At 44.7% G+C, this 20,727-nt stretch overlaps 1 protein-coding gene across 2 annotated transcripts in view; it reads left to right on the forward strand.

Moving 5' to 3' along the window:
- Window positions 1-20,727, forward strand: part of PLPP3 (phospholipid phosphatase 3) — an 83,309-nt gene that overhangs the window by 21,205 nt on the left and 41,377 nt on the right. Inside the window, exons 1-2 of one of the 2 annotated variants that reach the window (XM_033435417.2) lie at window positions 8,622-9,691; window positions 20,380-20,537. In XM_033435417.2, the coding sequence (XP_033291308.1) occupies window positions 9,487-9,691; window positions 20,380-20,537 (363 nt within the window). In that variant the 5' untranslated portion in view covers window positions 8,622-9,486. Of the gene's footprint in view, window positions 1-8,621; window positions 9,692-20,379; window positions 20,538-20,727 lie in introns of those variants that run through there. The other variant, XM_004273800.3, reaches the window with a different exon arrangement.

Here is a 20,727-nt window from a genome sequence, read left to right on the forward strand (position 1 = left end):
TTCTGGAACAGAAAGGGCTCAAAGATGTGAGGCAAAAAGGGGCAACCTTTCGTGTATTAGTGATCTTAGATGTTTGCTCTGTGCCCCAAATGTGTATCGATAATGTAGCCCATGTGTTCGTGTCTTCCAAGAGTCAAGAATCCAAGCTTACTCGGTCTCTGCCTTGCAGCGTTATTTATGTGCCAGTTTACTATTGATTGTTCCTACACAGTAGTTTTACAGACGTAGGCTTGATCAACCCATGCAAACATTCTTGAATTCAGGGGTGCCAGGGCCTTGAATCTGCATACAGGTTCCCCTAATATTAGTTGGATGTTGTCATCAGATGTAGGGATGTCTTGATTCCCACTGAAGGTGGTGTTTTTGATGACAGGACTTAATCAGAGAAGTGACAATGTCTGATTGGTTGATTGAACAACATTTAGAAGAAACCTTTCTGGTGTGTTTACAGATACCAGGCCACACATGTAGCTTTTCTCTTGCTCTTTAGTTTTTGGGTTTTTTTTTCTCTCTTGCTCTTTGAATTAAGAGTATTTGTATGGTAGATTACAATTTGGGGAAAATACTGTATATACTATGTATATTTGGAGAGGTATAGAGAATAAGTGAGGGTTTATGTGGAACCTTGACAGTGAAATCTGAGGCAGGGACCTTCTTTTTTTACTTCTCTATTTCTTTTTTTTTTTAATTTATTTATTTTATTTATTTGATTTTTGGCTGCGTTGGGTCTTCGTTGCTGCGCGCCAGCTTTTCTCTAGTTGCGGTGAGCGGGGGCTACTCTTCGTTGCGGTGTGCAGTCTTCTCACTGCAGTGGCTTCTCTTGTGGCAGAGCACAGGCTCTAGGCTCGTGGGCTCAGTAGTTGTGACATGCAGACTCAGTAGTTGTGGCTCGTTGGCTGTAGAGCACAGGCTCAGTAGTTGTGGTGCACCGGCTTAGCTGCTCTGTGGCATGTGGGAATCTTCCCGGATCAGGGCTCAAACCTGTGTCCCCTGCATTGGCAGGAGGATCCTTAACCACTGCGCCACCGGGGAAGTCCTACATACAATTTTCTATTTTTTTATATTTTATTTATTTATTTATTTATTTACTTTTGGCTGTGTTGGATCTTCATTGCTGTGTGCGGACTTTCTCTAGTTGCGGTGAGCGGGGGCTACTCTTTGTTGTTGTACGCTGGCTTCTCATTGTCGTGGCTTCTCTTGTTGCAGAGCATGGGCTCTAGGCGCGTGGGCTTCAGTAGTAGTGGCACGCGGGCTCAGTAGTTGTGACTTGCGGGCTCTAGAGCTCAGGCCCAGTAGTTGTGGCACACGGGCTTAGTTGCTCCGCAGCATGTGGGATCTTCCCGTACCAGGGCTCGAACCCGTGTCCCTGCATTGGCAGGCAGATTCTTAACCCCTGTGCCACCAGGGAAGTCCTACATACAATTTTCTATGTTGCTAATAGTCACCATAATGAAAATTATTTTGTCTTTGCTTGACCATATGACCCTTTATAATCATTCAGAATTAAGCATCACCCTTTAATCACACATAGATTTCTCTTCCACTCCCTTTCTCTTCTCTTCACCCTGGGAATGGTACTATTGCCCCTCTTTTGCTTGGATGGCTGTGACAGTACCAGAGACTGGATAGCTTAAAGAGCAGAAATGTATTGTCTCAGAGCTACGGAGATAGAAGCCTGAAGTCAAGGTGATGCAGGGCGATTCCTCCTGTGGGCTGTGGGGCAAGGATCTGTTCCTGACCGCTCTCTTTGGCTTGTAGATGGCCATCTTCATGTTCTCATGGCATTCTCCCTGTCTGCTCTGTATGCGTGTCTCTCTGTCCAAATATCCCCTTTGCAGCAGGTCACCAGCCATATTAGATTAGGACTGACCCTAATGTCGTCACTGTAATTTGATTACTACTGTAAAGACCCCACTTCCAAATAAGGTCATACTCGGAGGTCCTGGGGGTTAGAATTCCAATATATGAAATTTTTGAGGTGGGGCATAATTCAGTCCTTAACACCCCGCGTTTGTATATGAGGAAATTGAGACACAGGCCAAGTAGCTGGAGATTTGAATTCTGGCCTGAGTGAATCTGGAGTGATACATTATCATCACATCCTGTCTTCTCCTCATGACTTGAAAATACCATGAACAAAGGGAAAAACAATTCTTTGATCTGAATTTAATTAGCGTGAGACAATATTTGATGGTTATTAACTGCTAAATTTAACTGAGTTTGACTACTTGAAACCTGTGTAAATCATGTTATTTAAAAATGAAGTTAAGTACAGCACACTATACTTAGTTAAAATGTTTTATTGCTCTAAAGCATTTGCTAAGCCTGTTGCACAGACTCTTCCATTCTTATCTGAAAGTACCAGATAAGTACTGGTATTTATAATACAGTGACCTGTAGGCTTTATAGCATCCCATCAATTCCCTGGCAACTGGATCACACTTTATAGCAAAACCAATCAGTATTAGATATGGGTCACCAATTTTTATCTTGTTTGTCTCTCTTTTTTGTAGATTCCTTTTAGTTCTTCATTTTCCTTCTCCTGCATTAGTGATTATGGCAAGCCAAACACAAACATTCACATGTACACACACACACTTGCACCCCATATATATATATATATATATATATGTACACACACACACACACACACACACACACACACACACACACACACCCCATTAGGCCCTAGGGAAGGCTAGAACCAGCATAACAATAACCGACTAATGTAGCCAGTCATGGTGCAGTTGTACAGCTCATGGATACCTGTACTTGTGTCTCTTTGTCACTGAGTGCACTTGGGCAAATCACTACTCTTTTTAATTTCCCCACATGAATTAAAAAAGAAAACGATTTAACTTATGATCACTGCATCTCCCCAGTTGCTCTTACATCTGTGATTTGTTCATTGTAGGTGCATAATAAATGTCTATTGGACAAAAATGAATGAAAAGAAAGTGAACACATAGTTTCCATAGTGTGGTGTGAACTAAGGAAGATCCGAGTGACATTCCATTCAAACCAACATGAAGTGCTGAGAAAATCCCCAGGTATTTTCCTTTAGCTGGAAATAATCAAACATTGAAAAGACATTGGAATTGTAGAAAACTCTACATATGCTGATGCCCTTGCCTGCTTTAAAGGAAAGGAAGAACTGCCACGTGGGGACATAGGGCTACCCTAGTCATCTTGCTTCATTCCAATGTATTTTGTGGCGGCCATAACCATAGCTTCATGAATTGAGTGCACTCTGTATATGGTACTGTACCTCTAAACTTCATAGTAACCCCTCCACTGGCCCCATGTTACAGATGGCCTGGAGAGGTTAACAGCTTACCCAACGTCACAGGACTAAAGAGAGGCAGACACAAACTTCAAAAGCAAATCCATTTAATCCCCAAAGCCCGTGCTTTTCTTGATAGTCTGTATTGTCAGTCACCCGCTCCCATCTCATAAAAAACCCAAAGGCTTGGTGACGTTCATGATGCATAATCAGTAACTCCTTGTGAAGTACATAGTAGACTTCTTTATTGGCCAAGATAACGCTTGTCTCTCTCCTTCTTACAGAAGACACACCATCCCATATTCATGATACGAGTAACACCGATTGAGCGTTTCAGTGTGCTAGGCATTGTGTGAAACATTTTCTCACACAGTATCTTTTTTATGTCATATCCCCATGAGAAGTTAACTGGCATGTTTAAGGTGGAGACAGGACCCAGGTGTATCTGACTCCAGAATACACACATGTGGAGCTATTCCATGCTCCTCTTTGCCATGTGCTTCAGTAGCCAACAGATGGATTGCCACCCCCTTTAGCCTCATACTTCTCGTCTACGCCTAGTAATGCTTTTGAATAGTGCTGTGCGTTAAGATAACTGAGAGAGTCTGAGACTAGCAACGAGTTTCAGAGAGGTGTAGGAAGCAAGGAGGGGAACAGGCCCAGCCTCTCCTGGAGAGCAGGCAGTGTTTATTTGAGTTGTGCCGTCCTGGACCTAGCTTGGCGTCCAGGCTGTGAGAGGCTTTCATACCTCTTATCCAGGGCGGATGGGGATGTGTCTAGAGAATGCAGAAGGTTTTTCCTTGGGAAGATGCTTGTCATGTGTCACTGAGCAGGGAGGTTTAGATGTAAAGTCCTGTTCTCCAGTCCCTCTTCCCCATGGCCGCCAGGGTGCTCTCTCTCAAACACAACTTGGCCATACTGTCTACCCCACACGTATTCCTTTATTTTGAGTGTCTGCTGTGCACCCAGCAATGTGTAGAGGATGAATAAGAAACACCATCCCTGCTGGCTAGGAAATCAGTCTTGTTGGAAAACCATACCCTCAAAACATAATTTTGGAGCTGGTTAGAGACCATTAGGCTAGCTTTTCTTAGCAAGGGCTCTGGAGAACTGTAGTTCTTCTAGGTTGTACATCTCCCTGTTGAAACTCAAAAGTGAACTCTGATGAAGTCTCCAGGGAGAACAATTTGTGCCAAATATGCTTTGGGATATAACCGAGTAGTGCAGGCTCCTCTCTTTAATAGATAAGGGGGTTTGGTGAGGAAAAGGGACTTTCTGAAGTCACCGAAGAATCCAATGTTGGGCTCCAAGACCCAGCCCTGGGCTTATTCTGCTGCACAGAGGCCCCCTAATGTTACTCCCCACTCTGCTTCTATCTCAGACCAGGCAGTCCTAAACCACATATTTTCTCCTGTATCTTGAAACCATATGTTTCGTAGGTTTTTTTTTCTCCCTTTCTAAGATAGGCCTCTGATGTTTGGTGTCTGAAATCGTTCTGTTTCTTTTTCAGAGCTGTTTTGGCAAAGACATTGGAAAGCTAGGTTCACAACGAGGCAGAAGAGAAAGTGAGAGGAGGCTTGTAGGTGTGGAGCCCTAGTAGGAAAGACGGGGTTTCTATGGGAATGTTACCTAAATAGGGAGCTCTTTGAGGGCAGGAGCCCTGGTTTATTCATCTCAGTATTTCCCACTCCCAGCACAAACTAGACGCTCAGTAAACCTTCGATATTCAATATGCTTTAAAAATTTTGTTTATTTGGTGTATGCATATAAAAATTCCATTGTAAAACCCCTTGAATTCAAATGTGAAATGGTCTTGACTTTTTAGAGTAGTGATTCCCAGATCGCCTTGGGATAGAATCATCTCAAGGTCTTATTATAAAAGGAGAATTCTCAGGCCCTCGCCGCAGAACTTCTGATTGAGTTATTGAGTGGGTTCTGGGCAGTGCCTGGAATGTGTTTTTTAATAAGTGCCCCTGATGGTTTGGATGGTTGGCCAAATCGGAGAGTCAGTATCCAGAGGGTAACGTTGTTCGATCCCCCATGTCACCCTTAAAGACAGACATGAAAATAAGCACTGGCCTTCAGGCCTGGAACCTTAAAACAAACACACACACAAAGAGCTGTGTGCGAAGGAATACAGAAAGGCTATATGCAGAACAATTGGCCAGTATAGCCTGGGTCAGATGGAGAGGGGCGATGGATAGAAGTGATTTGCAAGCCTAATTAGACCTCCTCCCCAGTGCTCAAACCTGCAGCTCTAAGCCTCCTGCTAATTGGCAGACCCTTAATAGATTAGGACCTGGCATCAGGTTTGCATGTTATTATAAACCACACACAGAAAAACCCAGTGGCTGAGGAACTCCTGCCAAACCCAGGCCTGGGTTTTTGTGAGGCTTTTGAAGCACGCTGCTCTTTCAGGATTTTGTATAGTCAGTGTGCTAAAAGGCATCAAACCACTCCTTTGGATGGGATTTGTGAAGGGCGAGTTTGTTCAATAATTAATTCCCCAAGACCCGTTCTGTCATCTTGATGGACAGGCTGGAGCCCATATATGCAGCTCTACTCTCAGCAGTCCTTGGGGCATGATAGGAGACATGATTTCTCATGGATCCTGTCCTATCCTTAGGAATCTGTCCCCCTCCCCTTGGTGCGCTTGCAGGGGAAGGAAGAAACGTTAAGAGCGCGTCTGCTAGAGCTGGGCTGAGTGACACACCATCTCAGGAAATCCTCACAGCAGCCCTTCCAAACTGCATGACATGACGTGTTTTGCCAATGAGGACGTGGAGATCCTGAGAATCCACTAGTCCGGGGTCACACCACTACACCTGGCGGAGAGGGGAGGGACTCGCACCTGGGTCTGCTCGCTGCAAACTACCACCGAACCAAACCAAAGCTGGAAGACCCTTTTTAATTTTTCTTGGTGCTCAGTTGATGAATCTGGGCGGTGTAAGAGTTTTTCTGAGACTCACGTCCTGCACGGGAATACTTGTTTGCATCCCTGGGTAATATATGTACTGTAAGTACACATCTCCCTCCTCAGATCATATAATGGGGTCCCTGCTCAGGGGTGAGGCTGCCATCACAGAGAGCCATGCTGCACGGAGGGGCCGAGCGGGGCCGCAGAGGGTGGCTTTGCAGGAGTGCGAAGGCCTCTGACTGGCTGCTAAGGGCGCAGTCAGGTATGCCTGGAGCCTTTGAACAATTCCAGGGGCCTTGCCCTCTGCTCTTGTCGACCCAATTAGGTTCCAGGGGGGCCTCCTTCCATTTTTTTCCAAGTCCATTTCCACAAAGGGAGAGCTGTAGGGGAGGCCGAGATTTCAATGAAAACCTTCCATTTTTCAGGCAGACATACCAGGCAGCTCTCATGGCGATACTATGGTGAAGGAGAATAATGTTATTTGGCATTCCGCCCTTTTAAGAAAGTGTATGTGTGTGTCGGGGGTGGTGATGCGGATGGACAGGCGGGAGAGGATAGGCAGAGAGAACAGTGCGGGCTTTGTAATTTACCGCAATAGAGAGGTCAGGTGGGCAGGGTCATGAGGAGAGGAGGGCTGCAGGGAAGGCCTCAAAGCCCCCTCCTTGGGCTGCAATACCTTCTCCTCCCCCTTTTCCTGATTCATTCACTTTGAGAGGTTGCAAAGGGGAGGTTGAGGAGTTTTTATGTTTTTATTTGGAAGAAGGGCTCTAGACGTTCTGTCCCTTGGAGAGAAGCTGGCTCCTTGCTGCTTTGCAAGGATTAAGGGCCTGGCTTCCAGAACCGTGGAATAAACATCCCAGGAACTACCCTTTTCTCTCCACAGCTGAAAAATGCATCATGGAGCAGTGGCTTCCTGGAGAGTTCTGGCAAAAGAGCTTCCCTCTGGAACAATAGGGCTCCTATAGCAAGCCACCTAGGAGTTCTTCCCTGCAGCCCGCTCTCCCACGTGCATCTGGATGACCACATCTTGTTTCCCTGATCCTGGTGGGGAAGGGGCGGGGCTCACAGCCAGAGCCACCAAGGGCGGCCCCAGAGCACAAGGGTCTCTATCTCGGGAGGGCTGACCCGTTTACGAGAAGTACCCCTTCTGAGGTCCAGGCAAAGGCACCTAAACGTAGGAAATGGGATGGCTGCAGGGCACTGTGCAAAGCCAGCCTGACCCGGCGGCGTTTCTGCCCTGCTGCTCTGTGACCTTATTTCTCATCTTCTGTTCTGGCCTTTGCAAAATCGAGCTGGTACTGCTTACTGGAAAGGATTATTGGGAGGGATAAATGAGAGCCAGCTCAAAGTGCCTAGAATAGTATCCAGTTTGCAGGAGTAACTGATGCTAATTCCCACCACCACCACCACCACCCCGCCGCCCCCGCCTCTAACCCACACTGCAGTATTGCTGATAGATACCTACTTCTTTGAGCCAAGAGCTGCCGATCATGAATTTGGTTTGTATCTGAAGGTTTGCAGATTTGGGGATGTTTTCTGGGGCTGTTCTTTATAAATGAGCATCTTTGAACCCTGGAAGGCTTTGCTTGGCCAGGCTACCTTCACAGACTTAAAGTAGCCTGCTCCCCAGTTACCCCAGCTGGGATAGTGGGCAGGAGGTGATGCCCATCTGCTCTGTAAAGATGCCATGGAAAGAAAGCCTTCAGTTTGTTCAGAAGATGCCCTGCACTCCTTGGATAAAGGTGAAAACTTTGGAAGGTCCATAAGACACCTGGTAAGACCACCTCTTTCATTTTGCACATGAAGAAATAGAGCCCAAGAGAGCAGCAGTGCAATGATATAGTTAGTTAGCAGCAGAGTTAATGCTGATGAATACAAGTTTTTATTATCAGTTACCATTGGTTAGTATTTGTTTTTAAGGTGGCCTTGGCTAGAGAAACTTTGACTAAATTCCCCAAACTCACTTGTGCTATCTTATTGCTACCAGGCATTACTTCACTGAATCGAAAACTAGTGTGGAGATCATTTTCCTTCCAGAATATTGGCTGAGCTGACCCAGCTCAGACTACTTGAGATTCTTTCTTGCTCAGTAGGTGAAAGGTTGGCTAATTTATTAGAACAGACACAAAGTAGAATGACCCCAATATATCTATCTGCCTTCAACTTACTATAATTTATAGCGATCCTAGTGATGATTAAGTTAGAAACCTTTTTCCTCCAAGGAAGAAATTTCTTCTGAATTGAACAACATTTCTACCTCTCAGCTTTTCCTTTTTAGCATCTTTTCAGCATCTGTGTGTTAGGAATTAGATAGGCTCCCTCAAACTACTTTTCTCACTTTGCCTCAAGAGTAAGAGGTGGGTAGGGGATGAGGGTGAAACTCTGAAGCGGTTTTTTGGGGGTGGGGGAGACTTCCCAGTTCTGGATTTTTCTTTTTGTTTGTTTGTATTGCTTTAAATACATCATTAGCATTCAAATAACAGCAAGGAATCTTTGAAATGCATTTATTGAGCTAGTCTATAAACCGGTATTGCATACCTATTGGCTGCTGAGTCATGGGCTAAAGGGCATCTTCCACGCTCCCTGAATATTTTAGAAATGCCTATGTGGAAGTTCCCGTCATGTGGCATCATGGGCAGTTGTCCCCAGAGTATGCCTTCTTAGAGGGCAGGGACCACTTCTTATTAATTTTTGTAGCTCATAATTCTCTCAGTGTGGAGTTTCCTCCATCAAAGCAGGCTTTTTCTCCTTCACTTTCTTGCCACCCATTGCAACTTGGAGAACTCAGTGGGGTATGCACCAAGCCTCAGATGTCTGGGAGAGAAGTTTGACTTGTACTTTAATCAGGTGTTCTGTAATGCCGTTCACTCCCGGGATATGTCTAAAATGAAAATATAGCCTAGAAGGACAGCACAGAGAGAGGAAATAAACTACAAATTAAAAAGTGATTAGTGAGTGTTTAGGCAGAAGGTCAAAGGGATTATTTTGGACTTCAAACTTTTCAGCTTTCAGGGCTTGTATTCAGTTACAAAATTACATCCCCGAATTATTTGTGCAGGTGGCAGCTGTCAGATTTGAAGAAGGTTTCTGTGTTTTACAAAAGGAACATTGACAGGGCTGGGAGTGGGGAGTATGCTCCTGGGGTGAGGGCTGTCTTCTCCACCACGCACTGGAATTGCTCCAGTCTTGTGCAGCTCGAGTGACAGTCCTTGTCTGAGCTGACACAGCCGTGTCCAGGTTGGTCAGGTGACCTTCTTGAGGAAACCAGTCAAGCCGGTTGATTGGCATGGAAACAGTCCCGGAGAGTCGATTTTCAGACTGGGAGCGCAGGGAACGAACCTTTGTTAAATACCTACCATATGGTATTTCATCCTCACAGCTCTTCAGAGTGGCTCTTGGCGTCCTCTTTTTACAGTTGGGGCTCAGAGAAGTTAAGCAATTTGCTGAAGATTGCCTACATGATAAGTGGCAAACCCGGTTTTCAAATGCAGGTCTGTTGCTTTCTTGAAATCTGTGCTCTTCCTCTTACTGGGAACTTTCTTCACGGCAGAGATTCCCGAGAGGATCACAGCAAATGGGTTAGGTCGGGGTGTGCTGAAAATGATCCTTTAGCCCTTGGCCTGCGAGGTAGGGTGGGTGTGGCACTGAATCACTCCTCAGTTTACCCCTTCCAAGTATGTTCTGATAGTTTCACTACCTAAATGTCTGGGGAACTCTGAAGATTAAGTGTCTTAAAGACCATCCAGCTCAACCACTCCTCTGAGACTTGAAGCTGGTTGGGTTCTCCATAATTTACGCCTGGTGCAATTGTCTGCTCTTTGTGAGGGTATGTGGTACTGTGTTGCTTTGGGAGATTGTGTTAAAAAACAGGATTTGGGGATATGAGAGAGATTAGATTAAATTCAGAAACAGGGGGAGGTGTTGGGGAGAATCTAAGACGGGGGGGGGGTCATAGAGTGTACTGGGGGCGGAGCCATATCCTCGGAATTTTAATCTGTTTTCTATACAATTATTCAGTACCCATGAGTTGAGCACCCACTAAGTGCCAGGAATTATTCTTTGTGCTGGGGATACAGAGATGAATAAAATATGGACCCTTTTCTGAAGAGACTCTCAGCTAGTGAGGAGACTTACCAGAAAAGATTCATTACGGCGATAGGGGGTGGTGGGTCTCAGCCTTCCCATCTAGTAAATGGAATAAATGACACCTCAGATCTCTGTAGTTCCAAAATTTTACCAGCGTATTACTGAAATGTTCCTGACTCCACTAGAGTAAGGTTTGTAATACCAACAATTATCTAGTGGATTTTAATTTGTAAATTCCTTCTCACTTGGCTTTGACTTTTTAGAATGAATGAGCTTCTATCAGAAAGAGGCTTTGTTTTCATTTTAATACTATTGCCTTGAAAAATAGAACACTCTATCACGTAGACGTGTATAAGCTGGGTCCACTTCTTTCTTCTGAAGCATAACCATGTAATTTATTAACACGTCCACATTGTTTAAGTGGCCAGTAAGGCAGATTCATTCTGGCCCTACCACCAGCTTCATGGAATAAACTTGCTAAGGCCTTTGTAGTTCAACAAGCCTTGGCTTCCAACCCTCATTCATTTTTTTTTCTTTTTAAACATCTTTGTTGGAGTATAATTGTTTTACAATGGTGTGTTAGTTTCTGCTTTATAGCAAAGTGAATCAGCTACACATATACATATATCCCCGTATTTCCTCCCTCTTGTGTCTCCCTCCCACCCTCCCTATCCCACCCCTCTAGGTGGTCACAAAACACTGAGCTGATCTCCCTGTGCTATGTGGCTGCGCTGCTTCCCACTAGCTATCGATTTTACATTTGGTAGTGTATATATGTCCACGCCACTCTCTCACTTCGTCCCAGCTTACCCTTCCCCCTCCCCGTGTCCCCGTGTCCTCAAGTCCATTCTCTATGTCTGCATCATTATTCCTGTCCTGCCCCTAGGTTCTTCATAACCTTTTTTTTTTTTTTTTTTTTAGATTCCATATATATGTGTTAGCATACGGTATTTGTTTTTCTCTTTCTGACTTACTTCACTCTAGGTCCATCCACCTCACTACAAATAACTCAGTTTCATTTCTTTTTATGGCTGAGTAATATTCCATTGTATATATGTACCACATCTTCTTTATCCATTCAACTGTCAATGGACACTTAGGTTGCTTCCATGTCCTGGCTATTGTAAATAGAGGTGCAATGAACATTGTGGTGTATGACTCTTTTTGAATTATGGTTTTCTCAGGGTATATGCCCAGTAGTGGGATTGCTGGGTCGTATGGTAGTTCTTTTTTTAGTTTTTTAAGGAACCTCCATACTGTTCTCCAGTGGCTGTATCAATCTACATTCCCACCAACAGTTCAAGAGCAACCCTCATTCATTTTACTAACCGTGAGACCTTTGGCAAGTCACGTAGCTTCTGAGCCTCAGTTTCCTCATGTCTGAAATGCAAATGTTATTAACTGCCTTGCAGTGACGACTTGACACAAGTTTTGGATTTGAAAACATTGATAGGAGGCACAGTCTTTGGTTAAGTTTCAGACATACGCACATGCATATACTCATCCATATATGTCTAATGTAGCCATTACCTATCACGGAGGACATTGTTGAATCAAGAGTTCATTATTTCTGTTTTTATGGCATCAGCCAAGGACTTTATGTTCTCTAGAGTATGGATGGAAAAGCCAAACGTCTCCAGGGGCCAGGTGGTTAACATAAATGACTGAAGTAGACCAGGTATAGGAAGATTGACGGTACAAGCTCAATGGGAATGGAACTGAGACACAGCCTTGGTTCAGGGAGACAGCAGGGCATGGTGGTGCCCTGGAGAATCTGTGCAGCCAGTTACCACTGCCTGCATTGATTGCCACAGGGCGGTAGAGCTGGCTTCAGAAGCTGAGATCTGAATGTTATGTGAGACCTCTTGTTATTAAATGTTGACAACGAATTTTAAAAATCTTAAACACTGGGTGGGCCAAGCGGAACATCTCTGCAGGCCAGGTTCGGCCATGCACTGCCAGTGTGTCACCTTCAACCTAGAACTTGGTAGGACCGTGTAGCCTGATGGGTTAACTTGGAATACCGTGATGGCCTTGGATTTCCTATCAGCGTGACGTTGTTCTTGTAAGGCCTCCAGTAATGCTCCAGCTCTTCGTTTTTGGCACTGCGTCTGGCTCCGGTCTTGCCTTTTGACTATCTCGAGCTTTGACCCTCCCAGGTGTCTGATGTCCTGCCAGTCCCCATATTGTTTATTTTACCGCCACGTGAACCTGGTGTTTTGTGTACACCTGGATAGCATGGCTTGGATGGGAGCACAGTGCTGATGAATGCATGTTTAACTGTTGGAAAAATAAGAAGAAATGCTTTTTCACCCTTATTATAGACTTACCTCCCATTCAGCCTCCTGTGATCTTTGAGAATACGGGGCAGGGTTCCTGCTGTGATATTTCTTCTCTGTGTCAGGGTGCCAGGTCCTGCTAACCACTATCGAAGCCCCTTCTGTTTACACAATCCCTAGAAGTCCCTGGAATTAAAGGATTTTATGAGCATGCTTTTCCCATGGGATCAGATTGCACTGGGGAAGAGGCTGGTGGGCCTGTGGCTTTTGACAGAACTCTGATCACATCTTATCCCTGCTTAAAAGCTTTCCATGGCTTCCTGTCACATACAGAAGCAAGAATTAACATTTATGGAGCCCAGCGGTTACTGGTTGTTTTATAAATTGTCCCAGTTAGTCCTTCCAGTCCACTCTTTATGTTGGGAACTATTACACAAAGGCCTATTGCACAATGATGCAGGTGGAGTTCAGGGAGGTAAACTGACATGCCCGAGGTCACACAGTAAGCATGACAGGTGATAGAAGTGGAATCCTGTCTGCCTGACTCCAAAGTTCCTGGTTAAATTGGAAAAAAGTAACTCTGCCAGAGTGGGTTACGTGGCTGAGTAGACTCCTTTGTAGAAAAGATATTTATATTTAGGTCTTGAATCAGAGTCTGCCAGTGGTACTTTAATCCAGATGTTAAAAACATTACTTCCCAGAGTTGTCAGGAAGATCAGAGGTGATCATTTATGTAAGAGCTGTAAAACCCTGTGCACGCATGTGATTCTTTCTCTGTACTAGTTCTGGGCAGTGTATTGAAAATGAACACATCTGGGTCATTAGGGAGACTGAGGCAGGAGAGTGGCCGGATCTGTACAAATCCATCTCAGCATCTAAGGAGGAGGAGCCTTGCTTTTTATCCTTGTTCAAGGTCAACCTACACTTTGCGGAGCTTTGTAGCTTTGTGAATAATCTGCATAGACAGAGTTCATGTTTACTTAAGAATAAAGGCTAACTGGCCCTGTCTCTGAATGAACTTTAGAGTCAGAGTATTCTATTGCATACTCTGGTTACACCTCTTATCAGCATAGTGGGCACTGAGGCAAATTATAATCTCTGACCCTCAGTGCTTTGGCTGTATACTGAAAATTAATTTAGAGGGTTGTTTGGAGAGTTAAATCAGTTGATATATCCAAACCTCCTGGCACATAATAAGTGCCCAATGAATGTAAATTTACTCTCACCCTTTTAAAAGAGGGAAGAAAAGAGAGGAAGGAGGTCTTGGGAAGTGACCCAGTTTTACCTGGAGAGGAGGAATCGTTAGTCCTTCAGGCTCTAGTAGTTGTGTAGTACTAGAAATAAAATATCTTGTTTGTGAAATACATAATGGCAACCAAAGAGGTCTGGAATTCTCTCAGTGAAAGGTATGAATCATGGGCCGTTGGTTGAGTTTTTAGTTCTTGGTAGATATGGCAGCCCTTTAAAAATCCAACTGCACCAAAGCCGAAACAGCCAGAGCTGGGGGTTTTAAGGTGGCTGAAGTTCTTTATTTTAAAGGATAAAATGTGTTTATTTTAAGCCCTTTCAAATAAGAAAGATCATTCTAAGTCCTTTTTCATACCCATGATTAGACTAAAGACAGGTGTCTCTTTGTCACGGAATCTGAGATTTTTCCAAAGTTGAGAAACTCAGAAACAGTGCTCAAGGTTGTGTCCTGAGCACCTCACACAGTGCCCAGAAACTAAACTCAGGAACTGTCTATACATGCTTGTGGAATCCAGCTAAGACCAAGGACTTGGGCTCAGGAAACCCAGGGACCAGGATTGGATCTGCCATTCCTTTCTTCATTTCTACCATGTGGTTGCTTTAAGTTCTGACAGTCTTCTTTTTGTAAAGAAAGGGCCTGAACTTTCCAGTACCGAAGGACTGAGCATTTGTCAAAGAGAACCTCTAGACCCAGAATACTGCATGTTCACACCAGCCAACAGTGAGCGTTTTTCATGGCAGCCTCTTTCAAAGGTGGGAAATGCCTTCATAGTAAACTTAGGTTTGTCTCATCTGGATTGTGGCCAGTCTAGAAATCTGGACAAATATCGTAAACCAAAGAAAGTTTGCACACTTCTAAGACAAGTAGCAATTAATTACTTTAAATAGAAACCTTGTCACTTACAAGCAACATAAATATTTGTATTTTGAACCTCAAAGTAGTAGCTGGGTTGACCATTCTGGCCTTAAGTGATTAAAAAAAAAATCAGTCGGTCATATTTTAACAGGGAAGACATTTATAAAGAAAGGGAGGGTCAGGTCATGGAGTAAGAAAACATAAGCCCAAAGAAAGACAGACCTGGGTTCAAATCCCAGCAACCAACTGACTCACTTGGGAACCTTGGCCACGTTACAAAACTACTGGTTTCAGTTTTCTGTTGGGTACAAATGAAAGTAATGGCCTGCAACTTTTCAGAGCTGTTGTGGTGATGAAAATACATGAATTCCTAATTCGATTCTAAACTCCTTGAAATCAGAAGCCCGGTGGCGTCCACCTACGCTTCTCACATCTGGTCCAAATTGGTGCTATTTGCTTGCTTTGATTTCAGATGAGCTACTTAAACTTTCTGAGCCTTAATTTTTCACTTGTAAAGTGAGTAAAACAGTAAAGTTGGTAGAACTCTATAACCGTAGATAAGATGCATAAATTCCTGTCACAGAATCATTTGAGCAACTAGACTGTGCTTGATACCTACACACAGATTCTATATCCAGTATTATTTTGTGAGCAGATATGTAGGCTTTCTGCAGATATTAGTTTAATTATCACTCACACAGATGCTGAACTTGGCTTATTTTAAGGTAACTACAGCTCGGGTGAAGTAGAAAGTTGGACAACTCTGGAAAAGGTACTTGAAGGACATGGTCCATAGGAGCGATGGGAAAATCTCTCCCCGATGCTCCGATTTCGGTCATGCAAAAGTGCAAAAATTTCTCGTTCACTCTCCCACCCCCACTCTTTTCCTACCCTCACAAGAGCTTTCTAAAAAGCACTTTGAGAGCAGGAGGCTGTGTTTAATTTTGCACAAACTTGAAGCTGTGGCTGGAGGGAGCAGGGCTCTGGGGCTGGGTCACTTTGGTAACACTTCCCACATGACTTTATCAATGGGTGGGCCACGGAAACTTATCCCATGTTTTCTTACACCCCACCCCCAAACCGCCCAACCTGCCCAAGTGTTCGTTTTTTGAAGCCCAAGAACTTTCAAAGGCCTGAACCCAACACAGGGGCTTTTCTTCATGCTTTGATTTTCTGCCCGTTTAGTGTTTGTCAGTGAGTTCGTATTTCGCCTCCTCTGCAGCCTACACATCCCAAGAGGTCCCTGGAGGTTCAGGAAGTTAATTGATCCTTGATTAAAAGAAGGAGAAATGCTTGAGTTGAGGTCTAGCATCACCAGATGGGGCGTGTGTGTGTGTGTGTGTGTGTGTGTGTGTGTGTGTGTGTGTGTGTGTGTGTGTGTGTGTGTGTGTGTGTGGTGTGTGTGTGTCTATTTACATACATTTTGGTTCTGCTTTGCAGAAAGCTTGTAATGTACCTTTCATTTTAGATAAATCTAAATTCCAGGATATTGGCTTCGGAGTCTTCATTATATTCAGTACTGTCGTGTGTGGTGCACAGTGAATGTTCAGAGAGCAGGAGCCAGTGCTGCTGCCTTGACTGTTCCAAACAGAGCATTTTCTTCTTCAAAGCCCATGAGATTTGCTGGGCTTCAATTAATGTATTAAACTCATAGGTGCTTCCTTCCCTCTCTTTTAAGTGACTCATTTACTTTAGAAAGCACCCAGGAGTCAGAGCATTTGAGCTCTGTCCACCCCTACCGCGGACAGAGGGATGCTGGTAAGTCACTTTAATCCCTTTGAACCTTAGGGTGACTGAACGTGTCAGCTGTTATGACTGCTCCTCCTGTTGGCCTTTGGGCCACTGGAAGGTTGGGACTCCAGCTCAGTAGCCCCATCAGTGCTGAGAACAGAACAGGCAGCAGGTTTGTCAGATCTGCCACAGTTTATGTGGGGGTCCTCGGTACCTTGTGTATCTCTCCCAGCTCTGTAGCCAAACTTAAAACTGTATTCTCGTGATGGCAATGGCCATCAGTTTTGTGGATGGCCTATTGCGATCCCTAAACTACACTGTTTTTATGAGTGTATTTAACCCCTGGACCCCAGAAAAACCTCCGACTCACATGAGGGTCAAATTAAGCCTCCCATCCGGGCCATCTTTAGTGTCTGTAGTCGAGTGTTCTTCTGTGCCCGCGCTGTACTCTCTACATCCATCAGTCCTCACACTAAAAATGTTTTAGTGCACTTGTTTTCATGATCTTACAACACGATGCACCTCTTGAGGGCAGGCACTGTACTTTGATGTACTTACCCCTTGATTCCCAGTGGCTAGCCCTGGGAATGGTCTTATAATGAAATGATCGGGGACTGCAGTGATTGGTAATAAAGATGGTGCCAACGCTGGAAATGGAGATCCCGTTTTGGAAAAGAACGCCTCGTCTCTGTCGTGGAGAGGCAAGGCATGGTGTTATGTCTCTTGAGGACTGGCTGTCCCACTGCGGGGACATGTTCATGCTTTTCCCATCAACTGAAGGGGATCTGAGGTTATTCTTTTCCCGGAGCCAAGTCAAGATTTGACTGGCATCACCCCCAATCATACCACAAGTTTGTAGGGGAGACAGAAAAGGCCACCGGGTTTTCTAAATGCCGTCTCCACGCCTTTCAAGAAAATAAAATGGACCATATTCCGATCCAACTTCTTGTCTGTTTGTGGCCATCATCCACATAATTGGAACCGGAAACCCTCCCCAAGCCTTGGACAAGGAAGGAAGGAAAAGGATTTGGATTGTTCCCAGGTTAAGAGTACAGAGGAACTGACCAGACAGATTTTCTTTCCTAACCTTCTCTGTGGGACTTTCCCCTCCTTCTTCCTTTTAGCGTTTCTGAGTGTCCACAGTATGTGCCAGACTCAGTGCTGACACTACCCCCTGCTGCTGCCTGGTTTCTTCCAACGAAAGCAACTTCCTGTACTGGTTTTATTCCATGATGTGTGTCTTCCCCTACTAGATTGTAAACTTCCTGAGGGCAGGACTGTGTCATCTTTGTAGTCCTCGTACTTAGTAGGCATATTTAAGACTCAATAAATATTTGTTGAACGAATGAATGAATGAATACATTATTATATCCTCCCAGCAATCCCAAAGCAAGATTTTGTTTTTCCCGTTGAGCAGATGAGAGGGGGGGTTTGGAGATGAAAAGTAACTTGCTCGAGTAGTAGGGAGCAGAGTTGAGATCATTAACCGAGTTCAGTCTGACTCCACAGCTCTTTTATATGTGTTTTATTGTCCTTATGAACATATGTTTTACAGGCCTATCATGTGAACACTAGTAAAAATAGAAGCTGGGGGCCTTAGGAGTGGAGCACAAATGTAAGGAACTTGGGGTCTGTTCCCTTCCTTTTATTAGCAACGCTCTGGCTCCTTGGCACCACAGAGACTGTGACCGGGCTCAGATGTGAAGCTAACGGTGTTTATCACGATGTGTGGAACTTTAAAAGTGGACTATTAATATCATGCTGCTGGCTTCACAGCTCCTTTTCATAGCCAACTTGGCCACATTTCAAAATGTTTAGGCAGTGGAATGAAGACGGCTCAGGCCCACGTGATATCTTTTCTCTCCCAGCCCCCAACCCGAGAAGATCAGCTAACCGCACTTGCCATCTCGAAGCCAGAACATGGATTCCCTGTTTCCCTTTCTTCCTTTTCTCCATCGCAGAGCTAATAGTTGTTGCCTTCCAGGGCCCCTCTGTGTTTACTCTCCGAAGGTCAGGCACAGCGCTGCGGTGTGCGGCTGGGCTTTCTTTTCAAAGCACCAGTATGAATTTGATAAAGTAAATTGTTGTTCTAGCAGGAAGCAGTTGGGGGGGGTCACAAAATAAATAGCCGTAGAATTCAAATAAATCCAAAGAATAAAACCAAATAAATCCATGTGTGTATGCACAGTGATACATAAATACACTTTTTAGAAAGTGAGCATTTTTATCGCTGCCAGTCTGGACCAAAGTCATTGAAAAACTGCAGAGTTCATGGTATATATATATTTTTTTCTTTAAGAGGCCGTCCGGGCCTTCGAGCCACATGACATGAGCTTAATTCTTTTTGAAAAACATGAAAATGGAATCTTATCTTTTAAACGGCTGCTTATCGTGGGTTTTTTTTTTTCCACTAATGAAATTCATATACGGATGAAACCAATTTGCAAAGTTAAATTAGGGATTTAGGCACTTTGGGGTGGATTGAGAGACCCTGAGTGAGCTAAGCATTCGTTCTGAACCTCTATCCTCTCCACTGGCAGATGAGTGATAGTAGTGCTTAAGTGATTTTAAAATGACTGCTCAGGGTTGTTGGAAGAGTCAATGCAAAAATGGTTGCAAAATACGTCACCTGTTGTTAGTGCACAGCAGTGGTGGGCTGTTATCATCGACAAGGTGGTTTTCATGGTCTTCCTTAGCCTGACATTCAGTGGCTTACCTTGCACTTTTACTTTACCTTTTACTCACCATTGTGAGGTAGCCTTGGGGCTAGGTATTGAATTTGGATATAGGGGAGGAAGTGTCTTTCCAGCCTAAAGAAGAGCATGAACCGAGACAGAGGCTCTGTGTCCTGTTTTGTTGGAGGGTGTATCAAGGAGGTTCAGGTCGTGGGGAACTCTGGAGGTCATACTTACGGATGTCATCTTGTCCTGTGCAATGGGGAAACATTGAAGAAGCTTGAGCGTGGCCACGACATACTTACGGTCAGGAAGCAAACTGGTGGATGTGGGTAAGAGGCACAGAAGGCCAGGAGACCAATTTGGAAGCTGCCGCCATGTCCAAGAAAGAGATATTGTGGGCCTTCACTTCTTGCTTCAGGCTTATGAGGGCCTTTCCTGGCAGGTGATGGAATCCATTTTCCATGACCTTTAAGAGAATGGCAACTGAGCTGGACATTGATAAACTAGCAGCAGCTGCAAGAGTGCCTCGGTACCCCTGATGCCCTTGGGCTCTGCTCCAGGTCTGTAGGCAGGAGGGCCCAGCTCAGCTCTGCTCAGTCTTGTCAAAGACTCTTTGAACAGTGAAAGAAAAGCACTGGAAATGGCATTCGCTAAGCAGCTACTATGCGCGAACACTGTACTAGGAGTTTTATGTGCTTTGTTTCCTATTCCCCTTTAGTCATCACCACAATTCATTTGTGGGGAAACTGAGGCTCAGGAAGATGGAGAGAGAACCAGATGTCACATTGCTAGGAAGTGGTGGATCTGGGGTGCAAATTCAGGTTGTCTCTCTGATTCCAGAGTCTTCAGAATTCCAAGCCACAAAGTCTTGGCATGAGCTTCTCAAGGGGGAAATGATTGACTTAAGAGAGGAAGGCACTTGGAGGCATCATGAGACATCATTAGATTTGGGGCTTTGTTAGTAATAATTACAAATCGGGCTTTGATTTTTAGCAGGATGTTGTAGAGCAGTGGAAAAGCTCCTGCCCTGCCACTTCCACCGCCTCCCTCTGTGCTCTTGGACAAGGCAAGAGGATCACACCACACCCTTCTTAGTGGCCACTAAAGGAGGGAAGGGGGTGCACGTAGAGAAGCCTCTCTGTAGGCTGTAGATCAAATGCAAGGAATTAACTTTGCCATCGATGTTGTTATCTGGGGTGGTCTTTGCTGTAGGTCATTCTTCTTTGGCCTCCTCGCACTGATGTTTTTCCCTCTCTCTTGTTTTTTTCTGGTATATGCGATGATGGTTCCATCTGGTCCAGCGGGCCTGCCCTTCATCATCATTGAGACAAGCACCATCAAGCCTTACCACCGGGGGTTTTACTGCAATGACGAGAGCATCAAGTACCCGCTGAAAACCGGTGAGACAATCAATGATGCTGTGCTCTGCGCCGTGGGGATTGTCATCGCCATCCTCGCGGTAAGCGCCCAGACCGCCGTGCGCAAAGCACGTCGTGGACTATCCGAGCTAGTAGAGGTTTGGAAGATCAAGTAGAATTTCATTTGATTAACACTGTTTCATGCAGTTAATACGATTACTAAAAGTATTTTAAAATACTAAATATAAGGGCTTCCCTGGTGGCGCAGTGGTTGAGAGTCCGCCTGCTGAT

This window comes from Orcinus orca, chromosome 1 (genome assembly GCF_937001465.1).
Source record: "Orcinus orca chromosome 1, mOrcOrc1.1, whole genome shotgun sequence".
In the NCBI taxonomy this organism is placed as follows: domain Eukaryota; kingdom Metazoa; phylum Chordata; class Mammalia; order Artiodactyla; family Delphinidae; genus Orcinus; species Orcinus orca.